The 19,957-nt window shown below is 46.8% G+C and overlaps 1 protein-coding gene across 1 annotated transcript in view; it reads right to left on the bottom strand.

Moving 5' to 3' along the window:
- PTH1R (parathyroid hormone 1 receptor) overlaps positions 1-19,957 on the bottom strand; it is a 121,296-nt gene that overhangs the window by 7,635 nt on the left and 93,704 nt on the right. Inside the window, exons 6-12 of the mRNA XM_005229553.3 lie at positions 18,720-18,906; positions 15,652-15,805; positions 9,784-9,844; positions 7,903-7,969; positions 4,242-4,336; positions 2,149-2,290; positions 954-995 (exon numbers count right to left, since the gene is read on the bottom strand). Coding sequence (XP_005229610.1) covers positions 954-995; positions 2,149-2,290; positions 4,242-4,336; positions 7,903-7,969; positions 9,784-9,844; positions 15,652-15,805; positions 18,720-18,906 — 748 coding nt within the window. The remainder of the gene's footprint in view (positions 1-953; positions 996-2,148; positions 2,291-4,241; positions 4,337-7,902; positions 7,970-9,783; positions 9,845-15,651; positions 15,806-18,719; positions 18,907-19,957) is intronic.

Raw genomic sequence — 19,957 nt, 5'->3', positions numbered from 1 at the left:
TGGGGAGGGAATTTGGAAGGAACAGTAAATTGACATTAAATATATCCTTTCCAAATGAAATATTTGACATTGCAAAGCTTGAATGGATGAAAACATCTAACTGAAAATATGGGTTAACTCTCTCCCAGGATTAAGGGAAGGTAAGCAGCACATCGAGGAGAAAGCCCTCTCAATGTGCCATGAACGTCAGGGATGAACTACCTCCAGAGGTGCCTGAGTCACTAGAAATTTCCTCTGGGAAGGAGTTAGCTGACTATTGTAGACTAAGTATCCCACTTTGAGATGGCTAACATTAGGATGAGATCAATTCCCTTTATGGTATGGATTTTATCTTGGTTTTATGCTGTAGAACATAAGCAGCATATTTGTAGTTGCAATCCTTAAATCCATAAATCCCTAAAAATCCATACATAGACTTAGGCCAAAACAATTTTATGCCAGGCCATGAAAGTAGCTCTGCTCTTTTCCAGTGCGCATGCACTGACCATCTAGTATCTTAGTTTGCAGCCACAGGGGGACTAATGGAAACAAAGATTTTAAAGCATATGACTCTGGAAATAGGAAAAAAAGGTCAAAAAAGCCTAGGCAGTCCAAAGGGCTTGCTGGTCAGGCAGCTACTCTATGGATCCACTTTTTTTTCCTGCCACAGATCTGACTTTAAGCAGCACTAAAGAGCACTTGTGCTGAGAAAAGAAAAACCTGTATGTTCCCATTTTTTTCTCCATTAGCTACTTCCAGCAGCTCATTTCTTGGTGACCTATTGACCTGGATGTTGTACGTGATCAAAATCGAGGGTATGAACTTTCTATGTGGACTGACAGATCTTTGACTGACTGCAAAACAGGGCTGTGTCTCTAGAATAAGTGAGGATATGCTGCTGTGCATCCACCGTCCGTCTGTGTGTGGAACTAAACTAACAAAGGAGGGAAATAATTAAGAAGACGGTGACTTACCTCTCCGTTGCAAAAACAGTATATGATGGCAACAAAAAATCCCTAGAAGGAAAAAAACCCAACATAATAATGTTAATTTTGCTGCATCTTTTCTGATGGCGCTGCCCAGCATCCCAGTGTTCCTCTGAAATCAAGAGCATTCATAATTTGATGAGCACAACACGCGTAAGAAACCTTGCATTGCTCAGTAGTGCATGAGAGAGGGATAAACACAGACGTTTCCTTGCAGTTGATAGACTATATAAGCCCTCTGGGTCACTTTCTAGCTAACAGGTCTATTTTCACTCCTGAACTTTTTCAAAGGTTCTGAGATGGTGATGGGTGCCTGGAAAGGTGGTGGGGTCTACTCCACCAGAGGTGTTTACAAGTATCTCCAGTGCTCCAGGAGGGGAGGGTGGAAGATGGTCCTGATGGGACTTTTCCAGCTCTGGCTATAAGTGGGGCAGCCTGTGTATGGAGCAAAACTGGCTGAGTGGGATCAGCAAAGGAGTTCACATGTGAGCAATCCATCCACATCTTTTTGTTGGCCAATAGTTTACCCAATGAGGTCACGCACTATTTTATCCTGTCTGCACCCAACATGAATTGTGGAAGCACACAAACACAAGCTTGGTCCCCATCTCCCTTACAGTTTCTCTAAACTGCCATCTGTCCAGGCCCACTGTCCACCTTTCATCAGCCACGCTGGGTAACCATGACAACAGACAGCAGCATGCGAGTCAAAAGCTAACCTCTCAGGGGAGTGTGTGCGGTGATGAGCAAACACTGCTCTGCTTGTAGAGAGTCTCCTATTCTTGCTGCTGTGTCTTGTACGGGACCAACACTGTGATGGAACCTGCCTTTTGCCCAAACCTAGAACTGAGGAATCCGCTCACAGGACTGAAAGAGAACTTGGGACAAGCAAATTGGAAGCTAATTTGAAACAACATGTCTTTGTGGATCTCCACCAGCTTACATCTAACCTGGATCTAAAGAGATTAATATTTTGTGGGGCAAGTTATCTTTCAACAGGAACGCTTTTTTTGTTGGCACACTGAGCCTTTATACGTGAAAATACTGTCAAATTGCCTTGTGAATGAAAACTGACGTATTGTAAAAACAGTCCTGCTTCCAAAGACAACCTTGTGCTCCGATTTCCCCCCTCTCCCAATGACATTCTCACAGTTTGCCCCCATACTTTTAACAGTTACAATACCTGGAAAGAGTTGAACAGCATTTCATAGTGCATTTGAACTTGCCAAAGAATCCCTGACACATCTGTGTATGGCATAGCCATGAAAACAATATAGTGAACGCCAAACAGAGGCATAAGGACGAGGGTAGATTTCAGCAGCTTCCTATAGCAATAAAGAAAGAAAGACACAGAGGAAATTAGTGGATGGAGGGAGCCTCCCAGCCAGGCTTGCCCACCTCATACCTTGAGTGTGAGTTGTGCATAATTTTGCTCTTGCTTACGTGTCCCCTTGGCTAGACTTGGATACCTTACATTTACAGAGGCACCATGCCCACCTGCAGTTTCAAACTGTTGCTTCTCTTATGGCATGTGACACAACCCAGCCCATCCTCCAGAGTGTCTTGATGTGCTAGTCTAACCCTCTGCACATGTATTCCCCCACGTGATGCTGTTGTAGGTACTGGAGATGAAGACACTCAGGTGTCTTTTTCAGCCTCAGACTATACCCAGCTTTGGGTCAGGAACATGAGTAGAGCGTGGAAGGGTGACTGGAAGGAAATGGGCGCTGCTGCTTCCAGCCCTCAGCCTCTGACTGGCACTAAATCCCCTTCTCCCAAAAGGATGGCTCTGCTTCAGCTTAGAACAACTAGACATGGTCCTGTACAGCCAGTAGATGCCACTGCTTGAGCAGGGCAGTTTGGACTAGATGACTTCCAGATGACCTCCAGACGTTCCTTCCAACCTCAACTGTTCAGTGATTCTGCTTGCTTGTTGAGGCAAGACATGAAGGTCCACCCTGGGTTAGTGCCTCCTGTGCAACGGGCAGAGCTGGTGGAGAGGGAGGTGCATGTAGGAGCAGAATTACTCTAGATATCAAGGGAAGAAGGACAGTGCACTGTGGGGTAAGCAGAAGGCGAACACTCTTAGGAGATGCTCGGGACTGCAGTATCACTTGGGAAATGCCTTTTTAAAGCAGTAGCTCCATCTCAGTGTAGGGCCTGTGCTGGGGACTGGGGGAGGTACGGCACAACCCTGACTACTTGGCTAGGTTTCTGCCTGAGGGAACCAGCTTTTCCTGGAAGTGATATTAATTGAAGGATTAAACTTTCTGCCAAGAGTTAAAGCAAGTTACCAAGTGCAGGCAATTACTGAGAAGGGCAGACATCACTACCAGAAAGACCTGGTACCTCCTCTGTCCAGCAACTGGAAACCACTGAGGGAATTTAACACATTAAAAGGAGAAGGTCCCATCCAAACCATAATTAATAGCAAGCTTCAGCCAGGGGTAAATAAATAAATAGATAAATCAGAGCCCTGACAGGGCAGCAAAGAAAAATGGAGAGGTGTTTTCCTGCCAAATCTCATTGCTGCTTCAAATGAAATGTCTTGTGTTTGGCGAGTGGTATGGTAGCAATGAGCTCATGGTTTGCAGCCCAAATCGTTCTGCTCTCCCCCTTTGCATGTGTCATGGTCAGTCGAGCTCGGAAGATTATGAGAAACCTGGGGAGCTCTCAAGCAGCCAAGGTGTCTCAGCAATCTGCTTTTTCTGTCCAGTTTTGACCATGCTACAAATATCCCAAATTATCAAGAGAGAAGAGCTGGCAGAAGAAAAGAAAACAAAACAAACAAGGAAAAGCCAGATTTCCAGCAAAGGGCTGGGAATCATTTTTTTATTTCAGCAAAGGCACTGAAACACTTGCTGAAGGGGAGATTTAACAAATAGACCGAGTTTTACAAAGCACAGGAGGGAAATAAATAGAAATAAATAAATTGGTACTAGTTTTAGGGGCTTCAACAGCATAAATAATGCTTTTACTTTTCCACTTTTGGTTCAAGGCCGGCACAGCCACTTCCAAACTCGCTGAAAGACTGAATTCCTCTTTTAACCTATGAGGCTGGTCCCCCAGGTTGGTTTTGAAAAGTTTAGGAGATGTTTAATCTGCAGTTGATTCATTCTGCATTACCAGACTTGGAAGACAGAATTCTTCTCATCTTATTTTAGACATCTACAGTGCAGATGCCATGAACTAGTCACCCTGGGCTCCCTCTGTAGTCAGTGGGGTGAAACAAGGACTTTGACATCTCCCAAAAAGTGGAAAGGCTATGTGACTTACCTGTACTGTTGCCTTGAGTCACACCTCCCTGCATTCGTCTCTCGTAGCTTGGTTGCTAGGACTCTGATAATATTGATAAAAAGAATAAAATTTACCTGGAAGAGGTGGGGGAAAAGAAACAACAAAGAAAGGATAACTGTTAAAAAAGACCCAGGTGATGGTAGCGTTGTTTAGTCAATGCTTTCCCCAAGATGAGTCAAGGCGCTGTGGCAGGGTCCTGACCATGCTGTGTATGAAGCTCCTCCTGGGAGAGCTTGTCCCGTGAAAAGGATAAGCTCCTCCTGGGAAGACCCAGTGTTTGGTGTGTTCTAGTCAGCTGTGCTTAACCTGGATGGCTGAGAGAGAGAAGGGAATGACATTCCCTGACAAGGTGTGTGCATCTCACATGGAAACACCTACACCTGAGCTAGCCAGCCCAGCAGACACTGCGTAGTTGGGTATGAGATCAATATATAAGGCTGTGCTTACCAAGCATTTTGAGGTATGGACTACAGACATCTCTGAATTTTCCACATCACCTTTTTTTTTTTTTTTTTTTAAAAAAAAAACTTCATACAGTGGTCTCACAAATTTCTCAAACTTAGTTTGGGGTTTAGGGAGCAGAGCGAAATTACGTTGTGTTTGTCTCTTGCAGCCCACCCAGGATTAAGATCTCATCAGGCTGAGATGCATTAGTAGGATGCCTTTCCATATTTCCATGTGCAAAAGGAAAAAAGAGCAAGAAAACTGCACTGTGATGAAGACACAGAGTAGACTTAACTAGAGATGACAAATCAAGAATGCAGAAGGGCAATATAACCATAAAACTTCAGTTGTATGTTGGCTGCTAACCCTCCCTCTGGAAGACGGTTTAGTATGGATCAGATAAGGACAGCAGGGAGGTAATGTCTACTTCCCATACAGGGAGCCACATCTGTGGACTCATCTTGCGGCCAGCTGCTCAGTCAAGTTAATCTAGTCCTACAGGAACACGTGCGTGGTGACCCATGCAGCAAAAGGTAATGGCAACATCTCATGGCTACCCTGGCACTGAACAGAGATGAAAAATAGGGAGACCTTTGAGGGATTCTTGGCTTTCTGGAGCTTTTCAGAGACTGGTTTCACTGGGGCTGGGATCACACCTGCTGCTGCCCCAGACAAACCCATTCTTAGGACTATGGGCAAGGCCACAAGCAGAACCATCCCGTAACCATCTGCACTGGGCAGATCCATGTTGCCAGGCTAACACGGATGCCCATGGCTTTTTCTGGAGACTTGCAGCAGTCATTTGACTTCTCAGATGCCAGTATAGCAACATTTCAAGGAAACAAATTACCATGCCACACACAGGCTCATAGTTTTACGCCCGAAGGGACTGTTGTGAACCTCTAGTTTGATCTCCTGCAAAACGCAGTCCGTAAGACCTCCTTGTATTCATTTCTGTTTGAGCTATAGCAGATCTGGGTTTCAGTGTTTCCATGACGGAGATCCTACCACAACCATTGGTAAGTCGTTCCAATGGTTAATTATCCTTACTGTTAAAACAAGTAGCTCCCTGAGCCGCTGAATGAACACGGCCGGTTTGCTATGGCTTTGTCTTCTGTGGTTGGATTCCTTCTCCTTTAATGAGGTGCAAATTCATATTGAACAGCTCTCCTCTGTGTTAAAAAGGGGGTAAAGCTGTACTACACCCTTTCCTTTGAAGGGGCATTAGTAGAATTTCTCTCCTGTATCTATTTGACTGTTTTCATGAGGTTTGTGGGAATTTAACATCCATGCAACCCCATTCCCTTAGTTACATTTGGTTGGAATTTACTGACTGGCACAGAAATTGTAAGGGAGGGATGGATAGACCGACAGGCAGAGAAGCACACAGCCTTGGGGCATAGAATTCATTTTCATTGGAAACCAATCTGAAAGGAGGGGAAAAAAAAAAAAAAAGCAGGCTTTGTTTCTCATGAGTTTTTCTAGCTTAAAAAGGCTCAGAAGTGGGATCTTGTTCTGCATTTGTCTGCTAAAAGAAGATGTCCAACCTTATCACAGTCAGGAGGGAACTCCTCTGACTTCCTGAAACATGTGCTCAGCTTCAGAAGAAATCCAGACAACTGCGTAACATCAAAGCTAGCAGCAAAGCTGGAGTGGAGGGATTTTAAGCCCCTCAACCTCCAAATTCTCTGCAAGTACATCCAGAAAATGCATAACTTCTAGTCCAGCAACGTATGACCAGCTAGTGTGGGAATTGAAAAGGCAGCCAAATGAACAATATGAACCCACAGAAATTAAACAGAAACAACCCACAGAATATTTCTGCATGATAAATAGCTGCATTTACAAATAGCTAGGGTACAAGCACAGCACAGCCTCATGGAGAAACATTATTTTTACAAGGATGAGCCTCAATTGAGCTCTTTCTCCTCTGCTAATTGGGCTTTAAATTAAATGCAATGGGGTTGCTGGCATTCATCTAGCTGAACTATCTGAACTTTCTTCTCCATCCTACTATTTTGTTTCCAGTGACCATGATGTGGGCTTGGTGAGTCGTTTCTTCCAAGTCACAGAAGTAATTGCTAGAGCCAGGCAGAGATATTCCACCAAAAAGAAATTCAGATGAAGAAAAAAGCCCCCCAAGTCCAAAGCAGCTCACCTAATTGCCCATATGAGCATATTCACCCCAGAAACTTTCCTGCTGTTTATGTGCAGACGGTCTGATTTTCTTTATGAGTCAGAAGGAAGTATCTAGAGCTTTATGCACACCCCTCTGAAGACTGGAGAGATCTTCCTACTGACTCCACTCAGCTACTTGTGGATGATTGTAATGGGGAACTAGGATGCGTGGGAGTGGACAAGCTCTTCTGCATGCATCTCTCACCTAACCATCAGAAGATGGACTAATGAAGAACCACAGAGAAAGACAGAGGAAGGAAAGAGGGTAATTACTGAAAGCTGTGAAAGCAGGTTCTCCAGCTAATTAGGACCCTGCTCAAACAAACGCATAACTACCCACCAAATTCCACTTGTGCAGATAATCACATCTTACAATGAGCTCTCTAGCTTGTGAGCTTAGTCCTGTGTCTGGATAATGTCACTTACATCCCTTCTGTCCCGTCTGGCTCCTGGGTGGGGGCTGAAGTAATCCTCCATCAGTGTTTAACATCATGTCTGATTGTAGCTGGGATGGTTTAACTTTTTTCCCCACCTTTGAGGTATCCCAAGCTTTTATCAGTTCAGAAGGCTGGGTCTGAAACAATCTGATGGCATTGAAGCGTGCCTTGGGAAAAGATTCGGTCCAGCTATGGAACCTAAATTCCGGTTCTTCCCACTGGAGATGCCTGGTGAGAAGGTGTTATGACCCCTGAGGGTTTCCAGTATCGCATGGGTTGGGAATATTTGGGCTTGAATGTTTGTTTCATTAATGATTTTAGGGTCTTACCCCTGTTTCATTTTTCTCTTCTAAGCAAAACCTGATGTTGCTCATAAACCCTTCTGCTGCATACAGCTACTGAACTTACAGGCAGGTCAAATATAAGGGCCTTAAACTGGACATATATAGACTCCACACTATCAAGGCAGGAGCTGCTTTCACAGGGTGATTAGTGCAGGGAAACCTGGCTCAACTCATCCCGCTGAGCCTGCAGCGACCAAAGGCGCTGCCTCCCACCTCTTGCAGCCAGCCAGTACTCACCACGATAGCTGCCAGGATGGGCACCTGAATAATCCATTTTAAATTGCCAGCACTCAAGTCCCAACACCTGAGAAGAGATTGACATCCCATCAGGAAATCCTTGGTTACAAAAAGCAATAGGCTGAAACGTCCCATTGGCTAAATCCAGCCTGGAACGGTGGGATCCTCCCAGGCCTGTTGCAGTGGAAGGACCCAGCTCCAACCCTGCCTCCGGTCAGCATGGCTTTGAAATAGCCCTTCTCCTGCTCTTACACTATTCAAACCAGAAACCACTACTAAATGCATGTAAAGTTATGTTCTCCAGATGGTGGAACAGCTCTTTCCACAGCTCTTGTCCCCTCTGGGCAGGAACCCACCCTTTTCCAATTCTTCTTCACCTCCCTACCAGAAAAAAACTATGTTAAGAGCAATCCAGCGTTTGTGAAAATCAGAGAGGCTGAAAAGGCTTAATATTACCCCTTGGAAAAAGCCCGCCCGACTTTGCATGGGCACAGGTCCCGTCTGAAGACACGGTGACGGGGACAATGCTGTCATTGCACATTCCGTTCCTGTGCTTCCTGCAGCCCAGCTTGTGCAGGGAGACCCAGCCATACCCCACAGAATTCTTTGTCTCCTTTTCGTCATCAGCCTTTGTCCAAGTGAGGACTGGAAGGGCAAACAGTTGGTGGCATGGACGTTGGGCTATGGTCCTCCATCTGCCAAGAAGGGGCTGAACACTATTTCTTCCCAGGTGTTTCCAGAAGCCATTGAATAAGGTCACTCAGTGTTAATTACTCTGTTCGAATTCTCTCCAACCCCGGGGAGAGGAGTGCCACAGGGTTTTCTTTATCTGGCCCAGACAGCCCCCACATGGCAGCTGCAGTTTTCATTTCACTGGCCAAATGCTGCCCAGGCAGCTATTCAAGGAAAGCGAGAGGCAGGGGCAGAGAAACCAGCGGTGCTGATGGAGAGGCTCTGCAAGGACGAGCCCGTGCCAATGCCAATGCGTCACACCAGCAGCTGTGCTGCTCCATCCTTCCAAGCCTGGAGCCGAAATCCCATTTGGAAAGCAGTGTTCTCCCAGGCAACGTAACTTGAAAAGTTGCCTGGGGACCCCACACTTTAGTGTTCAAATGAAACCCACTGTGTGTTATGGGGGAAACACGTGATTTGGGGGGGGTTGAAGACTGGATGCTATGGATCCTTCATTCAGCATACTGTAAGGGTATGAGGCCATGAGGGTGCATGTGTAGGACCAAAGAAGCAGCTGATCCACATCTTATTTCTGACAGTAGCCAGAAGCTGATATTTAAGGTAGAACAGGTAATAAGCAGGTAGTAATTCTTTCCTAGGATATTCCAATAATTTGCTGCTCGGGATGGCTTTCTGAGCCAGAGCATTACCGAGTATCTAATACTTCTAGCAGGATTTAACTTCCATGAATTTATACAAAAGCTTTTCAAACTGAAGCACACGCTGGCATCCACGTCTCCTGCGGGGAGGAGCTGCAGCCTCATCACCTGGTCAGTGCCAAACCACATTCTTTCACTGTGCTGAACCTGCTGCCTCCCAACTCCATTCCCATTATTTCAGGATTTTAAAAATCCGTGTCCTGTCCCTGTCTAGCTGTGAGGCAGTGTCCTTTAGCCCCAGGGATAAGAGCTGCAGGTGTTCACATTGATAGAATTCTGTAAAATGAAAGGAAATCTAGGAATGTTGCATTCACCTTACGCTTCCCTGCCACACCCCCCCCTAGAAGTTGGCTAACTTCATACCAGAAATCACTTCTGGCTTTGCCTGGTTCCTTTTTTCCTTTCGGTTCACCCACAAAGTCACCATTGCTAAAAGCCCCACTAAAGCATCACATGTAAAAAGGAGAAAAGAAAATGCAATGTGACTTACTCTGTGTCGGCGAGAGTGGCTCTCACACTGGCCCACGCTGTAACAAATATAGCAGGGAGTCCTGCAAAAAAACACAGGTCCGATGGGGTGAGCAGGGGGACTAGCGGGCTGCATTACCATGGGCCCAGGTGGAGTGGGCTAGAGGAAGGTGGAAGAAGCAGCTTTTAAATATTCAAGCATAATTTAGACTAGGAAAGCCTGATCTTGGTCTCACATCTCTTCTGTAGTCCAAATGGTAAACCAAACAGTGGCTGGGAGCATTTTCTGAAAGACAAATGTCCTGGTCTGGACACATCCACCCCACTCAGCCCTCCTGGCTTCCAGAAGGGAGCAGCTCGCTTCCCCAAGTTGCTGGCCAGGAGTGGTCCAGGCTTAAGCCACCTCCTGATTCACGGCTGGGAGGTACCAGTCTGGTCTGGGCCTGAGATGGGTCATGGGTTTGACAGGATAAATCTTCAGGTCCCGCCTGCCCTCTGGCACTGCTTTGCAGATACAGAGCCGTAGTGCTTGAACCTGGGATTGGGATCTGCTTTAGCCAGCTCATTCACTTGAAGCAGAGAAGGGTTTAATGCAGCACACCTTTCCCAAGATATTCGTTCCCTTCCCCTGATGTCCAGAAAAGGTGGATCGGGAATCAGATCATTTCTCCCAGTATCGGCCTGGATGGATTAGAAGCTCTGTTACGTGTGAGAGGCTTGCATCGTGGGCAGATAAATGCTAGAATTTAGGGTAATGCGTACAAAATACTCTAACCAAAGGTTCATTCCCAAATGAACCACCCTTATTTCAGCACAGCTACACTGGGCATCACCTTTTCCTTGTGAAAAGTAAAAGAATCACCAATATCCAAATGCAATATTCTATTTATTTTTTTAGGGTCCAGTTCTGCTTTATTTGTACAACTGAGTCCCCTACTGGCTTCCCTTAAAAGGCAGGATCAAATCCACAGTAGCTTCCACAAATTCCAGAAGAATAGCCCCTTTCAGGTGAAAAAAAAAATTAAAAATAAATAAAGGCGACATTTATCACCGATGACTGTAAATATGCTGTTCACAGTCAAAGCTCATTGGGGCTCGGCATGCATAAGCACACGCTTAACTTTCAGCATGCACTTAAGTCTCATTAGGGTGCTTAAAGGCTTTCCTGACCACGGACGCTTTCCTGAGCTGGGGTGTGGAGCGGGGACGCCTGTCTCATACATACATGGACAACGGGGCCGTTATCTTGGTTGGAACCTTTAAATGCCATGGTAATATAAGAAAGCATAAATAATTAAACACAGAGCCTCACTCAGGACCAGCACTGGCTACAAAGATACATTTATAAGGAACGTGCCCTGCTTTACAGTCCCCTGCGATGGCTGGCATTGGAAAGAAAATACTTAACCTATTGCACTGGGAACCCATGAGCGTGTGGAAGCTGAGGGCTTGGGGAAGGCGGTGATTTATTGCAACAAGCCCTGTCTATTTCCTCCTCACTGTTAATCACCTATCTATGAAAACCATGTGCACGCTCCGGGCTACTGGCTGAGCTATCCAAGGCTTAAATGCATACGGCTTTGCTGATCCCGTTGATGACATTCCAGTTTATATCAACTGAGAAACTGGCCGTGTTGAGAGGCTGACATGCCTGCTGCCTGCCTGCGAGATGATGGATGTTCACTCGCTATTGTGAAGCTCTGAGTTTGGAAGACGGATTGTGTCAGAGATTTGGATGTTTGACATGTACTTGCTTCTCTCTTGCCTGCCCTGCACTTCAGGAGAGACACTGTTCCCATTCACACTAATCCTGTGCTGTGTTCAAGGTTCCTAGCAACAATAAAATATAAAGCAGAAAATAATTACACTTAAGAAATACCTATGTGTGGATTTATTGTGCCCTGTGTGCTGCTGCCTCATTCCGTTCAAGCAAGCTTAGGAAAAGGATCCTTGACATCTTCTGCAAAACGCACAAGGTGAGTTCCCGGCACCCATTTTATGGCTACATTTGTTTTTCTGAGTCTCCTACATGGTTATTTTTTTTGCAGTGTGAACAATCATAAATGTTTTTAAATTTATAAAAACTAGTATGAATCCTCTCCCTCCCTTTCCTCTGCCTCAGTTTTAGATACTCTACGTCAATGTAATGTGGAGCACTTGAACCATCAGGTGATGTCTAGAGCTCAACCTTTTCCTCCCAGTCTAGTAAGCAAGTCTTTCAACGTGAATAGTCAGAAGGCTTAGCCTTGCCTCCAGCATCTTTTACTTTCAGAGGGTGATAACTGACTCTTTGGTGCCTCCACTTGAAAGTCCTGATCTGTGATGCCCCAAGATTAACAATCCCTCCTGCCGAGCACTCACAGTGCCCGGTGATGGGAGAACCATTGGCCCAAAAATCAGGACTGCGGTCCTCAAAGTTGGACATCCAAAGATATCCATGAACAGCAAGACACCCAAGAGGATCCTGAGAGGATCCCAAGACATCCAAGAGGAGCTCCGTGAGCAGGAAGGTCACGTGTGGCTCAACGCATCTGGCCATCCCAGCAGAGAAAGGAAAGTGAGTCTCCACAAAGCTGTGGTGTCCTGTGTGGCTATGAACACAGGCAGATGCAGGCATGGGTGGATGCATGCGTGTCCTCCCCCTTGCACAGATGTACCCCATGTGCACGACCGGTGTGACGCAGGACGAACCCCACCGGGCAGCGATGCTGTGAGCGACTTCTACAGAATCCACATTGTATGCGCTGTGCATTTCCAGTCAATACACACAGTGTGTACAATGCAGGTGCTATAAAGTCAGGTGTCTCCCCATCAGGTGGAAAATGTGCAAACCTCAAGCTGGGCAAAGTGTGGTGGCCACCCCAACCCCTTGCTCTCCTCTGTCGCTTTTCTTGTGCCTGTGTCTTCTAGCAGTTGGAAAGGTGGCTTGCATGCATGGGTCAAAGCTGGGAGTAAAAGAGAAAAAAATGCCAGAAGAAAGCTTTAGGTCTGGAGAAATCTGGTCTCAGTTCCCTGCTATTTGAAAACGTCTCTGAGGAACAATGCATGTGTTTTTTCAGTCCCTCTGTGTCACAGTTTCCTAATATTAAGTGTGGCTGGTAATGCCCTTTTATGCTTCTTGTGCTGTTAGGTGCAAACACTTTCAGGCAAGGATGATTGGTGCTTAGATAAACACGCAGGGCTCACCATCATGGGGCTTTGGAACTGAGCACCTCCAACACTAACACGTTGATCTATTTGTGTTTTCCAGATCTCCCTGCGATCCTCATTTGCACCGCAGCTGAAAGCCGGTGCAGTGCAGCTGGCAGGGAGGGGGGAATTAACATGGTGTGAAGGAAAAATGCCAGTGGAATCAGTTTGGGTTTTCTAGCTATTGGTCATGCTTCTTAGACTTCCTTCATAAAACAGCTGCAGGGAACTTGAAGGCTGCTGGGGAATTTATTGTCGCCCATAATATCATTATTTATTTATTTTTGTTGGGTATTGGCAAGGAACAAGTTCCTTTCTGTCATCAGTGTCTCCCGCACAAGAAGGGCACTGCGGACTTTCAGGGAGCCATGCTCCCTGGTGCCAGTGAGGATGTGGATTGAAAAGACTCCACAGAAATCTTTGGGGCTGACATCAAAGAGTAACTACACGTTCTGCTTTCTTCAGCAGTCTGGAAATAAGATGTTGTAGGGTGATTTTTGCTCCCTGCCCCCACCTTGGAAATGTCCAGGCAGGATAAATGCACTGCTGTTTATTGTTACACAAGCCAAAAAATATCTAGGTTTTTCAGGCAAACTTGTCTTTTCTGTACCTACATGGAACGTCGTGATTACCCATCACTGATTCCCTGACATTCATTGCTGTGGTATGGGCAGGATCCAGTGCCCACTGCAGGGAACTGGAATTTTTCCACTGACTCCAATGGATTGGGTTGCCCTTTCCAGTGCCCAAAAGCTATCAAAACAATACGTCTGTGCAGGGGGAGGCGTGTGTACATTATCATGCTAATCAAAACAAAGCAAAACCAAATGCAACTGGAGGGATCCTATGTTCTCATTCCAGAGGAATTTAAATTGAGCAGCCTCAAACTTTTGGAAGCACACAGATGATTGGTGTTGTGACAGGTGTGACTTCAGCTTTGTGGTTGCTCTGATAAAATGATTATACTCTGGCAGTGGTTGGAAGAATTAATGAGAGGAACCCATGCCTGTTAGACTGTTTTCCTTTGGCTGCACTACGAGCAGCATCAAGTTGGTTTTTCTTGTTAAACATATGGCATTATTTTTCAGCTGCTTCCCTCTCTTCCAGGATTTGCTCTGAGGACTTGCTTCTTTAAGTCTGCTCTGTTCAGTTTCGTGCCATTTTCTGAGAAGCAAATTTTACGTAGCTTAAAGGTTTGGAAGAGGATGGGGTTTGGGTTTTTTTGAATTTGTTTTTTGTTCATTTGTTTTAAAAAAGAGGTGACATTTGAAGTGCTTTCTGCCTCACAGGAGCTAAGGTAAGAAATGCCTTGTCCCCAAAGTATCTGTCTTTATTTACTTTTTTTCCCCAAACCTACCAGCTGGCTGGGACTAGACTTGGCCTCAGAGATGGATGCCCACCTGCGGACTCGTATTTACACCTCCCATCTTTATCATATGGCAGCACCAGCAGTTTCTGACCTATGTACCGGCTGAGCATGAGGTCAGCAATGAGCTCGTGGTCCCCTTCTCCCCCAGAGCACACCTGGGAAGGAGGAAGGCTGGGCAGAGTCCTCCGGGCTGGGCTGCCCCAGGCTACTGAATCCCTTCCTTCCTCTCACAAAGCAAAAGCCTGCAGCCCTCCACAAACTCAGTTCTGCACTATCTGGCTTGCTCAGAGCTCCACTGTTAGAGACACCGGTTTTCTTCCAGCAGAAATCATGTTCTGGAACAGGAATGGTGTGGTGCACACATTAATCTTGTACTAAAATGCAGTCAGGATGTGGCCAGGTGCATTTTAGACCTGGAAACTGGGAAGTGGTCCTGGACAGTACAGTTCAGAGGTAACCAGAGACACCTCCCAACAAGTTGCTCCTGCTGTAAGCTCCTTTGTAGACCTACACCCCATTAGTCTTTGTTATGTCCTGGAGGATCATCTAATATGTTTCCTGTTCTCCCTTACAGTTCCCACACTTCAGACAACTGCGGGCAGTTGTTTTATTGTCCTCAGCCTACCGTCACCTCGTAACGCCTCACAAGCCAAAGCTAATGCCAGAAGCAAACAGAAAGCACATTCTGGTCTGAAAGGTATGTGCCCACAGTGCCTTCCACTAATGAGCACCCCCCCTGCACCCACATCCCACCCCTTTCTCTTTACTCCAGGAAAAGATGCCCAAATTAAAAGAAAAGGAAAAAAAAAGAAAAAAGTCCTCCCCACAAATTGCAGGTTTCTACTGGTGTTCCAGCACTCATGAAACCCCAGGAGCTTTTTAAGGCAGCTGAGAGCTGAGGAAGGCTATCAGAGCTGGGGGCTGCTGTTGGGAGCAGATGCTCACAGACCCATGCAACTTGCTGCCCCTCCAGCCCGATGCCTGTTTCTCAGCAGGAGGCACTTGGCAGAGATGGGGGTGACCCAGAGGGTGCACTAAAATCAGGTGTCACATGCACACATCTGCTGCCCTGGAAGGGTGCCAAGGTGTGCTGCCTCTCCAAGCCTGGCCTGATCCTTCTAGAGGTCCTGGAAGTGCTGCAGTGTGAATACAATTTAGAAATTACAAAGGCTTCACAAGAGAGTTGACATGTCCTTGCAAGAGTCACTGTGTCTCTGATGCTCACCCCACCTCTGTCCTCTCTCCTATATTTATCTATACGCGCTATCTGCTTCAAAGACCACCTCCAACAGCCCTCTCACAGGTCAGCCGTAAGGAGCAGCCGTGACTTACCCCAGCCAAATAATGTGAATCCCCAAAGATACTTCTTCTCTGAGAAAAATGCCATGAAGATGAGGCTGTGGAGATAGAGCCCTTCCACCAGAATCCAGTAGTAATTGGTTGCCAGGAAGTAGAGGAAGAAGGTAACTGCTACTTTACAGCCCACCTGCAAGGACCACAGAAAGGCAGGGTTATGTGGGAAGATGGTGTGAAATTCTTGTTCTACATAAAGCCATAATTTACCAAGATGGGCTGGAAAACAAGATGGAGAAAGGAAAAAAGTAAATCAGAAAGCTCAACGCAAAAGCAGAAGAGATCAACAACTGAGAAGAAAGCTTCCCCTCAGCCTGATGTTGTGTCTCCAATAGCAGGTGACTTGGGAGGTGCAGGAGGACAAGGGTACATGTGAAGAGATGCCGACCTGATCCTACTGTCTCCCAATCCCAGTAATGAGGGGCTCACACACTTTCTAGGCGAGCTGTGGGCATCTTTTCCCTGGGTCTCTCGTCCATGTTAGAGGACAAAGGGCTGTGGCCAAATCGCCTCAGTCTGGGTGACCTGGTGCAAGTCACACCCCTTGGAAGTACGACTCCTTCCCCAGCCCATAGAGAGAGGGCACCATGCTGAGGGTGAGTCACCCCATCCTGTCATGGATGTCCAAGACGAGGTCCTCCAGAGCTGCCTGTCTTTCCTCAGTGAGTGTGAAGGTGCCCTGGATGGGTGCTGTAGGCTTTGGTGACTGGTCCTCCAAGAGCAACCACAATCTGGAGGATTTCCCCTGCGATGTCAAGGTGTTTTCTGAACGGACCTGAGCTGCAAAGAGGGACACCTGGCAGAGACTTCCAGGACATGATGATCTCAAATGGGCTTGTAAGCTGACCCCTCGCTTCGTGCTGACCTGCAACCCTTTGCTTGCTGGAGAGGAAAACCCTGAGCGCCACTCCAGGCTGTCCTGCCCACTGACGGAGCAGGGCAAAGCCACCCTTCATCCAGCATTTCTCACCCCCTTAGAGAAAGGCTGCAAAGTAATGATGCCATATGGGGTCAGCTGGTACAAAGGGACACACAAAACCATCTCTTGTCAGTGTGGGAATGCAGGGGCTCTGGGCGGTTCGACCTCACAGGAAGCCGATGGCTACCAAAGACAGCCCATGGCAGCAGCACTCTCCAGGCTCCCCCTTCCTTTAAGAGGAACTGACTTGCAGAAAACATCAATAATAAGTACCTTGTAAATAAAAAGGTAATTTTTTATTCTGGCACAGTTCTTATGCTAATACTTTGTCAATCAAAATGAATATGCACATATTATACACATATATACATACATATACATACATATACATATATATATATATAATACGGACACAACTATATCCATTTTCTTTCACAGATGAAGTGAGTTAAAATAGAAGGAAAGAAGGAAGGAAAAAGGGGAAAAATCCCCATTCAGGTTTAATAATGATTTTTAGATTTACAAAAAATCACCATCTACCCTCACACAGGGAGCATCAGGCAATAATTGCGAACTCTCACTTCACTTGGAAACAAATACATTAATTGTCGCTTCTTTGCCTTTCAATTTGGAAGAATAGGATATGCCAATAAATTGCTAATATTCCAGGAATGCAATATATTATCCCACTTATTCCTTATAATGAGTCCAGCCCAAGGAGAAATAGAAAACAATGCAGTAAAATGTTTTGGTTTCTTTCCAAAAAGGGAGTGTTCTGAAGTGTGCCGAGTGCTCCGGCCAGAGACTCACCAAATTAATGAAATAAATCAGTGAAATGGGAAGGAAAAACGATAACAAATTGCCATTTGAGGGGACTTGGCTGCACAGTGGGACACGTCATGATTGCTGATTTTATGCAGGAGCGTTGGTGGCCAGGTCCCTGGTAGTAGCACAAGCAGTGAAAGACTTGAAAAGCCAAATGAATACACAGGCAGAAGGTTTGTTGCCACATTATGAGAGACACGCCACTAGGGTGTTTGAGCTAGCTCAGTTTTTTTGTGTGCATTGAAGGCAACCCCTGATCTTACTAAAATTTACCTCCTCTGTCTCCACAGCATCCAACAATTTGGGGGTGACAAGCCGTCGTACCTAGAATCCACCATGGGAAATTTGTGGTGAGAACAAAGACAACAGACAGCTTCAGCAGGTGGGGATGACTTTGAAATCTGAGGATGGTCTTCGTCCCCCCAGGCACATGGACAATGCAGATATTGCCATCTGAGCTTTCTTATGGTGAAAAGAACATGTACTTTTGGAGGCAAGTTCAACCTCTGACCACAGATGGAACCTGAGATGACTAGACTGAATGAAGGTGTCTCCCTTGTAGACAATGGATTTTGTGCAGATGAGCCCTACCCTTTCTTATAATAGCACATAATCCCTCCATCGTCCCTTCTAAAATGTCTTTTTTTCAGAGATGGGAGTGATAAATCACAACAGAGGCAATGAGCTATGGTTTGCTGCAAAATTACTCTGCAAAAAGTGAGGTGAGATGTCGACTGCCGACCTCCTTCATCTCACACGCTACCTCTGCTCTGGCTCTGGAATCAGGGCACGTTGAACCGTGGCTTTGTTACATCTGGGCTGTCAGTTTGATGGCACAGATGTTACATCACAGTGATGCCTCCATGGATCGCACAGAGAGGAGGTCCAAGTGGAAAATCGGCTTGTTGCACATTGTGGTGGGAGAAGCATGTGCTGTGAAAGGCAGGCGCTGATGTGCCTGGTGCTGGGGTACCCAGGGGAGTTTCCCAGGCCATATGCTTTAGGGACCATCAGGGAAATGTTGAAAATACTAAGTGTAGATGGGAACCAAAACATCACCTTTGGCTTTACCTTTGACTGCCAGAGGGAACAGGTCTTCCTTAGCTATGGGGGTGGGCAGTCCCCCTGGACCAGTAGATTGAGAAGGAGTGGGAAGGGATGGGGAGTGGCTGTGGAGGGTGAGGAAAGGCAAGAAGCTGGTGCCCCTCACTAGGGTGGAAAATCCCCCCAAAATAAGCACAATGGTGAACAGAGAGGACAGAGGCATGATGTCTGGAGAACCGGCTGCTCCGGGAATACTCACAAACTGTGATTTATCTGCTGGAGGTGCTTCAGTGATGGATTTCAAGTCTTCCTCTGAGATCCGTTCCATCTCCTCCAAAGCTGACCCAGAGTACAAGACTGCATCCTTCACGAAGATGCTCACAGCTCTCAGCATGAATGAGACAAACAGGTGCATGTGGATGTAGTTTCTAGTGCAGTGCAAACGTCTGGAGGAGGAGACAGAGAAGGATTGGAGTAGTTTAGCCCATCTGTTGGACAGACTCAGGGTCACCTCTGCTTCTGAAGAGCCGAAGCTCTTCTCATCAGCACTGTGCCACCGTGGGGAAACAGTGCTAGTGCCACTGCTGCCCTGGGCTCGCGGTTCACCCGTGGGTTTGGTAAATGAATTAACACCGACTCCAGGGGTTTGGTTGCAGCACATTGCAGCTGACTTTGCATTAGGAAAATGCTGTGCCTGTACTTGTTTAAAATCCTTTCTTTCTGACTGGGAAGTCTTGCAAAGAAATAGGGATGCATATTGCCTGTATTGGGCACGGGTAGTGAGCATGCATGCAGTGGGCAGTGAGTCTGCATCAGGAGGGTGGCATGTGTGCAGTGCACGTGCAGCTGGAGGAGGGTATGTGATACACAGTCCATGCTCTGTGTGTGCAAATCTGGAGTGCAGTGTGCATGCAGTGTGTGTGCAGTACGTGTGTGGTGAGTTTGCCCGTGCAGGATACTGTGTACAGTGTGCACGCAGCTGGGGGCAGCGCATTCAGTGTGAAGCACGCATGCAGTGTCTGGATTCTGGTGAACGTCAGGATGAATGCAGTGGGTGTGCAGCGAGCATGCATCCAGTGCACGGTGTACATTCAGGGAACGGACATCTGGCATGCAGTGAGTGGGCATTGAGGCAACAACAGCTGTGCAGTGTGTGCAGGGCATGCACATCCCTGTGTGCAGTGTGTGCAACGCGTGCGTGTCCCTGTGTGTAGGTGTGCATGGCAAGCATGTCCCTGCTGTGCAGTGTGTGCATGTCCCTCTGTGCAGGGTGTGGATGTCCCTGTATGCAGGGTGTGCGGGGTGTGCAGGATGTGCATGTCCCTGTGTGCAGGGTATGCAGGGTGTGCAGGGTGTGCAGGGTGAGCCTGTCCCAGCTGTGCAGTGCACATGCAATGGGTGTGCATCAGACACACAGTCATTTTCCAAGATGTACAGACAGCAGGCAGGACACATGCACAGTGCTCACTGGTACTGAACTGCGTATCCTCTGTGTGC

The sequence above is a fragment of the Falco peregrinus genome, chromosome 5 (genome assembly GCF_023634155.1).
Source record: "Falco peregrinus isolate bFalPer1 chromosome 5, bFalPer1.pri, whole genome shotgun sequence".
NCBI lineage: Eukaryota > Metazoa > Chordata > Aves > Falconiformes > Falconidae > Falco > Falco peregrinus.
Note: the sequence above shows the minus strand (reverse complement) of the source record. Positions and strands in the feature narration are given on the sequence as shown.